General features: G+C 44.1%; 1 protein-coding gene across 1 annotated transcript in view; it reads right to left on the bottom strand.

Annotated features, from left to right (window-relative positions):
- Window positions 1-8,954: 8,954 nt before the first annotated feature.
- The window catches only part of LOC147085054 (osteoclast-associated immunoglobulin-like receptor), a 33,091-nt gene continuing 31,357 nt past the window's right edge, over window positions 8,955-10,688 (bottom strand). Inside the window, exon 5 of the mRNA XM_085979413.1 lies at window positions 8,955-9,031. Coding sequence (XP_085835539.1) covers window positions 8,955-9,031 — 77 coding nt within the window. The remainder of the gene's footprint in view (window positions 9,032-10,688) is intronic.

Here is a 10,688-nt window from a genome sequence, read left to right as displayed (position 1 = left end):
CAGCGACTGGTGCACAAGGACGCCCAGGTCTCGTTGCACTTCTGCTTCTCCCAATCTATTGTCATTCAAATAATAATCTGCCGCCTTGTTTTTGACACCAAAGTAGATAACCTCGCATTTTTCCAGGTTATATTGCATCTGCCATGCTTCTGCCCAATTGCCCAACCTGTCCAAATCATACTGGAGTTTCTCGGCATCCTCCTCACAGCACACACGACCACCCAGCTTTGCAATGAATGAGCAGTTGTCAAAGGAAGGGTTAAATCTCCAAACAGAAAGCGCACTAAACAATGTCAAGATCACAGCATTATAAATCACCTCCTGGGTAACTGCCATGTCACTACTTCCCCAGTTGCAGGTTCCAATCTTATAACGCTTCTGTTTTACATCCTGCTGTTAGTGGAGTTATCTGGCTGGTGACACAACAGACCTGCACTCAATCATTCCACAAAGGACATATTGTGGTCAACGCGGTTAAACAGTGTTGATGATTCTAACGCTGACATGCTTCTGTTTGCCTCAATTAAAATAAGTTTTCCAGCCCTTTAGCTTTTCCACTCCCGACTTAACATAGAAACATAGAAGATAGGAGCAGGAGTAGGCCATTCGGTCCCTCGAGCCTGCTCCGCCATTCAAAGAGATCCTGGCTGATCATCCAAAGTTATGGAATGTCTCTCCCAGTGTACGGAATTAAACCAGCAGCTTCTATCTTCGTAGTTACCGAAATAAAGTCAAAATAATCAAATAATATCCCATCCATATCAGTTCCATCAAGCAGTCTCATTAGAAGATTGTACAGTTACTGCACCATCCGACCATACAACGAGATGGAAAAGGTTGGTGTACTACTGCTGAGGTTACTGACCGATCAACCTGGATGTCATGTTCTCGTCACTGCTATTATTTCGTCACCAGCTGCAAAAGTAATCATCCAAGCTGCTGGATTGTTGAATAAATCCAACTGGTTAACGACTGTCTTTGGGGGAAGGAATTCTTCCCACCCACCCCAATCAAGTCTAGTCCCACAAAATAAAAACAGAATCCCCATCGATAGATCACAAGAGCTGATCAGTAATGAGGCAATAATCTGATCAGAGGAATGCAATTAATCACAGCCCAATTGACCAGCAAAACACCCAAATCCCATCGCTAATTCAGCTATCATATGTGAGCCGGTGTCCATAGGGGCTTCATAAATAGATTCATAGTGTACAAAAACAACTCACCACTCACGACTGGGTGCTGGAGGACTGCAAAGTGTTAACCTGATCCGTTGGATGTGGGCTCGCTGGGCTCCATGTGAAGCATGCTGCATCCACTGTTTAAGGTCAATATTGTCCTGTGTTGTAGCGTCAATTGGTTGGCACCTCATGTTCAGTAACGCGTGACGCTGCCCCTCCCACCATCTTCTACACTCGTTATTAAACCAGGTTTGTTGATCTGGCTGGAGGGCGTTGGAGGAGTGAGGGATATGGTGGGACATGAGGCAACAGCTTGTGTTGGAACACCTCATGGTTTCCCCATTCAGAGCTGCTGGCTCTGTTCTTTACCTGTCCCATTCATAAAAGTGAAAGTGCCTCACGACACGCTGGTGGGTCTCCTCAGTGCAAAAACGGGAATTAACCTTCACGAGTAATGTGAGGTTGTTATCTGTGACAAAATCATCATGGACTGGTGCATTTGTGTCAGGGATATTGTAGAGGACGAGGTCAAGTTATCTATTTCCTCATGTTGCTTATCTCACTGACAGCTATGTACTTCAGGATTTTGCCAGCTTGGACGGTGATGGATGTATGAGCCACACATGCTAATGGACAATCAAGTCCCACCACCAGAGGACATTCTTTGTCCTTGCTCCCCTCAGAGCTGGCGATCAACTTGGTGGAATATTGATCCACCAGCTGATGGAAGGCGGTAGGTGGTAATGAACAGGTTGACTCCTTTCCTATGTTTGACCAGAAGTCTTGAGACTTCACGGGGATGTGGTCAATGTTGATGACTCCTAGGGGAACTCCCCACAACTCTATTTTACTGTGCCACACATCACTGGGGGCGACTGCCCTGTCGGGGGAAAGGACATAACCAAGGATGTTGAGGGAGGAATCTGGGACGTTGGCTGAAGGTGTGATTCTGTAAGTATCATTGTATCAGACTGATACCTGACTATGTTCAGAGACAGCTCTCACACCTTTGGCATCAGGTAGCAAGGAGGCCTTTGCAGGATCAGACTGGGCTGGGTATGCCCTTTGTAGTGTCTTGCTTTGATGTGTGTCACAGTGGAGGGATCCGTCATGTACAGTTATTTGTTTTCCTTTCCAGCGATTTGGTACAACGGCGATGTTTGCTGTGCGGCTTCAGATTGAAGGTCAGAACCAACTACATCAATGGATTTACATGTAGGCCATACCGGGAATGGACAGCAAGCTTCCCTCCTTAATGGACATTGGGCAGGCTTGCGGACTTTAGCAATTAAAATCTAAGAACTAACCTCAGTGAAAAATTACCTAAACTTACATAGATTTAATAGCACAGAAATAGACCATTCGCTCCAAATGGTCTCTGGCAGTGCTTATGATCCGCATGAAGCTCCTTCCACCCGACTTCATCCAACTCTATCAGCATATCCTACAAATCCTTTCTCTCTCATGTACTTCTCCAGCCTCCCCTTAAATGCATCCATGCTATTCGCTTCAACTACTCTATGTGGCAGTAAGTTGAAAGTCTGCAGGAAAATATCCACGTGATCTCGCAAAACAACGGGGTTCAAGAACGAACACGCAACAAGAGACATCTTGTGTTTGTCCATCACTGTAACTGTTGGCACTGCGAGCTAGACTCTGTTCATGAGCTCATTCGCTCTTTCTCATAAAGGATGACATGAACCTTGTCATTCATGTGAAAATTACTGATGTAATAATGCTGGGATGCCTGCTTGTGGCGCTGTCCAGGGAGAGGATAAATACTCGGGCATGGGCCCAGCTTGTGCAGGACATTCTTTAACAGGAACTAGTGAAGGACCCAACTAGATCTCCATGTTGAAAAACAGTTGATTAAAGCCTTGTTTAATAATCAGACCAAGTGCCTAGTAGTTTTCTTATGTCAAACGACATGTGTTCAACTTTAGCAACCATGATCGCATCATTTATTTCTACAAGGAAAACAGGAAGGAATTATATAATCCCTTTCACTTTGTTAAACGTCCTAAGGTGCTTCACAGGAGCATTATCAAACAAAAATTGACACGAGCCACATGAGGTGATATTAGGACAGATGATCAAAAATCTTGGTCAAATAGATAGTTTATAAAGAGCGTCTTCAAGGGGGTAAGTGTGGTAGAGAGGCAGAGAGGGTTAGGCAGGGAATTCCAGAGCTTAGGGCCCAGGCTGCTGAAGGCACGGCCACCAATGGTGGAGAGATTAAAATCAGGGATGCTCAAGAGGCCAGAATTAGAGGAGCGCAAATATCTCGGGGGGTTTGTGGGGTTGAAGCAGATTACAAAGATCGATATAGGCGAGGCAATTGAGGGATTCCAAAAAAAGGATGAGAATTTTTAAATCGATGTGTTGATTAAGCGGGAGCCAAATTAAATCAGCGAGCACAGAGGTGAACGGGACTTGGTGCGAGTCAGGAGACAGGCCGAATGACCTCAAGTTTACAGAGGGTAGAACGTGGCAGGTTGGCCAGCTGTGCGTTGGAATAATCAAGCCTAGAAGTAACAGAGTTTATTGCTTGTTCCTGTTATTCAGTGAGTAACAACTCCATCAAAATTTACATTAAAATTCAGCCTTTGTGATGAACGTTTCGAACCCGGAAGCTGTTTCTGTTATAGAGTCATAGAGTCATAGAGTGTACAGCACAGAAAGAGGCACTTCGGCCCATCGTGTCCACGACGGCCATCAAGCCCTGTCTATTCCAATCCCATTTTCCAGCACTTGGTCCGTAGCCTTGCAAGCTATGGCGTTTCAAGTGCTCATCTAAATGCTTCTTGAATGTTGTGAGGGCTCCTGCCTCTACCACCCTTTCAGGCAGTGAGTTCCAGATTCCAACCACCCTGTGGGTGAAAAAGTTTTTCCTCAAATCCCCTCTAAACTTCCTGCCCCTTACCTTGAATCTATGCCCCCTGGTTATTGACCCCTCTACTACGGGAAAAGTTCCTTTCTATCTACCCTATCTATGCCCCTCATAAATTTGTACACCTCAATCAGGTCCCCCCTCAGCCTTTTCTGCTCACAGGAAAACAACCTCAGCCTGTCCAGTCACTCTTCATAGCTGATGTGCTCCAGCCCAGGTAACATCCTGGTGAATCTCCTCTGCACCCTCTCCAATGCAATCACATCCCTCCTATAGTTTGGCGACCAGAACTGCACACAGTATTCTAGCTGTGGCCTAACTAGCGTTTTATACAGCTCCATCATAACCTCCCTGCTCTTATATTCTATGCCTCGGCTAATGAAGGCAAGTATCCCATATGCCTTTTCAACCACCTTATCTACCTTTCCTGCTGCCTTCAGGGATCTATGTACATGCACATCAAGGTCCTTCTGATCCTCTGTCCTTCCTAAGGTGCTACCATTCATAGTTTATTCCCTTGCCTTGTTAGCCCTCCCAAAATGCATCACCTCACACTTTTCAGGGTTAAATTCCATTTGCCACCGTTCTGCCCATCTAACCAACCAGTTTATATCGTCCTGCAGACTGAGGCTTCCCTCCTCGCTATTTACCAGTCCACCAATTTTCATGTCATCTGTGAACTTCTTGATCATACCTCCTACGTTCATATATAAATCATTAATGTACACTACAAACAACAAAGGAACCAGCACCGATCCCTGCGGTACACCACTGGACACAGGCTTCCAGTCACAAAAAACACCTTCGACCATCACCCTCTGTCTCCTGCCACTAGGCCAATTTTGGATCCAATGTACCAAATTGCCCTGGATCCCATGGGCTCTTACCTTCTTGACCAGTCTCCCATGTGGGAGTTTGTCAAGGGCCTTACTGAAGTCCAGGTAGACTACGTCAACTGCACTACCCTCGTCCACACACATAGTCAATGCCTCGAAAAATTCAATCAAATCGGTTAGACATGATCTCCCCCTTACATAGCCATGCTTACTATTCCTGATTAATCCTTGCCTCTCCAAGTGGAGACTAATTCAGTCACTCAAAATTGTTTCCAATAATTTCCTGAACACTGATGTTATGCTCACTGGCCTGTAATTCCCTGGTTTATCCCTACTCCCCTTATTGAATAATGGTACTATGTTAGCTGTTCTCGAGTCCTCTGGCCCCTCCCCTGTGGCCAGAGAGATTCTGAAAATTTGTGTCCGAGCCCCTGCAATCTCCTGCCTTGCCTCATACAGCAACCTGGGATACATCTTGTCTGGGGCTGGGGATTTACCCTATTTTAAGCCCACTAAAACCGCTAGTACCTCCTCCATCTCAATAAAATTTGTTCAAGTATATCACAATCCCTCTGCCTGATTTATATGCCTAAATCGTCCATCTCTATAATGAACACAGATGCAAAATATTCATTTAAAACCTCACCTACATCTTCTGACTCTAAACACAGATTGCCACTTTGGTCCCAAATGGGCCCTACTCTTTCCCTGGTTTACCTCTTGAACTTAATATACTTATAAAACACCTTGGAATTTTCCTTTATTTTGCCCACCAGTGTGCTTTCATGCCATCTCTTCGCTCTCCTAATTTCTTTTTAAGTACCCCCCTGCACTTTCTATACTCCTGTAGGCCTTCCACTGTTTTTAGTCCTTTGTATCTGCCAAAAGCCTCCCTCTCTTTCCCAATCCATAAGTTATGCACATCTTAACTTAGAAACATTTCACCTGATACAGAATTCACTCGAAATCAAAGGTAATTTATTTGTGAAATTTTGAGACATGGCACACAGCTGAGATTATATATATGAATTCACATTCAAATTTCCATCCATAGAAACAATTCGCAATAAATTCAATTTATTTAGCAACTGTCACGGGCCCAGGGAACGACTGACTCCTGGCAATTAAAATGATTATGAAATGTGGTCACTGTAGTACCGTGGGGAAACGTGGCTGTCAATTTCCTCACAGCAAGGTCCTATAAACAGCAATGAGATAAATGATTCGATGATCTGCTTGAGGGCTGTGTGTTAACTGATCAATGTCACCAGAACAGCCGGGGAGAAATGCCCTGCTCTTCTTTAACTAGTGCAGTGAGATCTGTCACCTCCTTGTGAGAGAGTGAACAGGACTTTGGTTCACCTCTCATCAGGAAGACAGCATCTCACGAAGTGCATCCCTCAAGTGCCAGGCTACATTATGTGCACAAGTGTGAGCCAGAGTTCTAGCAATGAGCCCAGGCTGACACTTCAGCGCAACGTTGAGGTTATTGTGGATCAGAATAATAAGCTCAGGCCAGTATCAATACAATCGTGCAAACTATTGAGTTCAACCGCTTGAAGACATATTAGTTAAACTCTAATTACAAAGTGCACAACAACATGAATTGTTCCAGGGATGGGACAGGAATGAGGATCTGAAAGGCAGATGCAAGAAATGAAAGCAGCCAATTGAACCTTAATCCTGCAGATTTTCAGCGGTTCTGAGATTGTTGTTCACTACAAGAGTGTGGTTACGGTAGAGTTTCTCAGAAAACGCATCAATGAATTGGCGGAGATGAGGCATATCAAGTACACTCCAATCTTCCTAGGCTTCACTTTTAGCTTGAGGCTGAAGAATGTGTCCCTAATTCATTTGTATTCCTCATCCACGACAATCAGTCTGAAAGAAAGACTTGCATTTATATAGCACCTTTCACGACCACCCGACGTCTCAATGCACTTTACAGCCAATGAAGTACTTTTGGAGTGCAGTCACCATTGTAATGTTTGAAACGCGGCAGCCAATTTGCACCCAGCAAGGTCCCACAAACGGTAATGTGATAATGACCAGATAATGTTTTTTAGTGATGTAAATTGAAGGATAATCATTGGCCTGGACACCGGGAAAAACTGCCCAGCTCTTCTTCGAAGTGAGACTTGAACCCACAACCTTCTAACCCAGAGGCGAGTGTGCTACCTACTGAGCCACACCTGATATTGTGGTGTCTGCGCCGACTAGGTTGTTCCTACCTCATACACCATCCGTTCAAAGGACTTTAAGGCCATTCCCGCATTCATGTGTGCAGTTTTTTCCAACATCAACAACAGATTTTACATTCTTGCCGTGGATCCCTCAGAATTCAGAATAAAAAGACATCAATGCCCCATCTTCGGGTGTCAGGATGTTCCTTCCGTTACTTTGCTAGTCTGACTTTGATCAGGTTCTTTGATAGTAAGAAATAACGATTCATTGTGATAAGATCCGAAGCCAAAGAGGTTGGAACTGGGCTGATGCTGTGTCATTTGTTTCCACATTATTAACTGTACAGTTCCTGTGAATATCAGCCATGACTCATTGCCTTCCGCTAATGATCCTTTCCTATCAATTTTATTAATCTTCCCCTTCAAATAAGCATTTCCGTTCAACGTTTCAGCCTATCTTGTTCCATTTGTGTCAGAGATATTGCCAATTCTTGTTCTGTAGACGTTCATTCTCTTGATTCTTTTGAAGATTTGCTTCCATTATTTCTATTATCTGCCCATCAAATTTCTTGGACTATAGCAAAATACTGCAGATGCTGGAAATCCGAAATAACAACAGAAAATGCTGGAAAAACTCAGCAGGCCAGGCAACATCCGTGGAGAGAAAATAGAGTCAACGTTTCGGGTCAAAACCCTTTGTCAAGTCTAAAGAAGCACAGGAAATGAAACAGATTAAGAGGCCAGGCTGGGAGAAAACAAAAGAGAAGTCAAGAGACATTAAGAGGTATTCAAAATGAGACGAGGTGGTGATAGGACTAGTGGAGACAAAAGACGGCTCTAGATTAGGTGTGAAATGCGCTGGCAGAATGGGAGACAGCTGCCATGTGGGAGAGAGAAAAAAAAAGAAAGGGGGGGAGAAAGGCCAAAACAAAGATGTGGATAAAAAATATAAGTAAAAATGTAATAGGGGCCGAGGTTATGATCTGAAATTGTTGAACTCGATATTGAGTCCAGAAGGCTGTAAAGTGCCTAATCGGAAGATGAAGTGCTGTTCCTCGAGTTTACGGTGAGCTTCCGTGGAACAATGCAAGAGGCTGAGGACAGTGAGGTCCGATTGGGACTGGGGCGGTGAATTAATATGACAGGCGGCCGGAAGCTCGGGGTCACCCTTACGGACTGAATGGAGGTGTTCCGCAAAGTGTTCACCTAATCTGCATTTGGTCTCCCCAATGTAGAGGAGATCACATCGTGAGCAGCGAGTACAGTATACTAGATTGCAAGAAGTACAAGTATATCGCAGTTTCACCTGGAAGGGGTGTTTGGGGCCCTAGACACATTTCCAGGCTCTTTGGTTAACAGTTGCTCTACTTTCATTGAGAATATGGCGTATTTATACATACCCAGATGTAATTTGGGCTTGCAGTCTGCTGGACTATTCCCTAACCTGTAAAAGTTAATGTGTCTGTTCCTGTCCTACTTCTGTTTCTTGAGCAATTGATTCCTCCTCTGCGGGAGCATCCGAGGAAGTTTTTATGTGACCCTCGCAGATTTCAATAACCAAGTTAATCAGGAGGAATCGCTGGGTCCTCTGGCTCAGCTCATCTCTCCCACCAAGGCGTTTCACACAGATCAATTTCTACTTCACAGAAAGTGTCCTGTTCTTCCTGATTCTCCTACATGTTCTGCTAAAATAAGTGTAAAGTGTTCAGTGCGGATTTGTCGCTGTAACCTATGTATTAGAGAGGGAATAGCATCAAAACAGACATAGCTCTCCTTTAAAAGAAATATAGTAGCAAATTATCTGCGTTGCAGGCAAGCAATCTCTTCTGCAAAGGTTTTTAAAAAACACCCTTGAAACAGAAATTCAATCCAGGGACATAATGAACATGTTGTGTCTGTTGTGGCGGTCTGGAGACAACGTTTTGTCCAATGTTTCTTTTCCTGTATAAATAAACAAACATGTAATGACATTGGATTGGCTTAGTAGAATCGAGGATGATTGATGCAAGTTGTATCCCTGCCTTGTGGAAATCCTGTAACATTGCTGAATGGGACATCTGTGGTCAGGGACACTGCCAGAACACTCTCTATCAGGTCCTGCCCACCTGTCCCTCTAGAGAAGTATAACAACAACATTTACGGGTAACACCACATTGGGTATTGCAATTGATACAGAGGAGGCTCACAACATACGCAGGAAGATATTAATATACCCGCAGGTTGTGCGTGTAATAGGCAAATAACATTCTATATAGAAGTGTAAGGTGGCACGTTTAGGTAGGAAGCACCAGGAGGCTACATACTCCATTGAAAATAAGTGCCTAAATGGGGTAGGGGAGCAGTGGAATCTGGGGGTGCTCGTATACAAATCACTAAAAGTAGCGAAGCAGGTAAATAAGCCCATAAAAAGCAAATAGACCATTTTGGTTAATTTCTACAAGGATAGAATTGAAAATCAGGGAAGATCTTGAGTATTGTGTGCAGTTCTCGTCGCCTTATCTGAGGAAGGATGTTCTTGCCATGGAAGGAGTGCAGCGAATATTCACCAGGCTGATACCTGGAATGGCAGGAATGATGTATGAGGAGAGATTGGGTCGATTGGGCTTGTACTCGCTGGAGTTTAGAAGAATGAGAGGGGATCTCATTGAAACGTAGAAAATTCTAACAGGACCAGACAGACTAGATGCAGGAAGGATGTTCCCGATGGTCGGGGAGTCCAGAACCAGGGGTCACAGTCTATGGATAAGGCGTAAGCCATTTAGGACAGAGATGAGGAGGAATTTCTTCACCCAGAGAGTGGTGAACCTGCGGAATTCTCTACCACAGAATACATTTGAGGGCAATTCATTAAATATATTCAAGAAGGAGTTGGGTACATTTCTTAAGGCTAAAGGGATCTAGGGATATGGGGAGAAAGCAGGAACAGGGTACTGAATTTGAATGATCAGCCATGATCTCATTGAATGGTGGAGCAGGCTCGAGTGGCCGAATGGCCTACTCCTGCTCCTATCTTCTGTGTTTCTATGTTAACATTGTATTGCACCATGGTTAGAGTACACTTGGAATACTGTGAACAGTTCCGGTCTCCATATTATAAAATGCATATAGAGGTATGGAGAAACTGCAAAAAATATTTACTAGAATCATACCAGAATTGAGAGGTTATACCTATCAGGAATTATTGGTGTGGAGATGCCGGAGTTGGACTAGGGTGGACAAATGTAAGAAGTCACACAACACCAGGTTATCGTCCAACAGCTTTATTTGAAATCACAAGCTTTCGGAGCGCTGCTCCTTCTTCAGGTGAAGTGATGAAATGCATAAAGACACAGCTTATATAGTCAGAGAATCATGTCAGATGTTTACAGGTAACCTTTCCAACTGCCATTTATCACACCTCGGCAGAGAGATAATCACAGCAGCCAAAGGTGTGAATGGTGTCCAAACAGGTCAGTCAGGGAAACATTACATCAAAGAACAATGAGGTGGGGTCACAAGGGGTCAAATATTGCAGATGCTGGGGTCTGCATGAAAAACAAAAAAACAGACAAAAAACATTTTTTTTGGCTGGAAATCATAGCAGGTCCAGCCGCATCTG

The sequence above is a fragment of the Somniosus microcephalus genome, unplaced genomic scaffold (assembly GCF_052327205.1).
Source record: "Somniosus microcephalus isolate GS21.2 unplaced genomic scaffold, FLI_Smic_1.0 unresolved_chr9, whole genome shotgun sequence".
NCBI lineage: Eukaryota > Metazoa > Chordata > Chondrichthyes > Squaliformes > Somniosidae > Somniosus > Somniosus microcephalus.
This window is presented reverse-complemented; position numbering and strand designations above follow the sequence as displayed.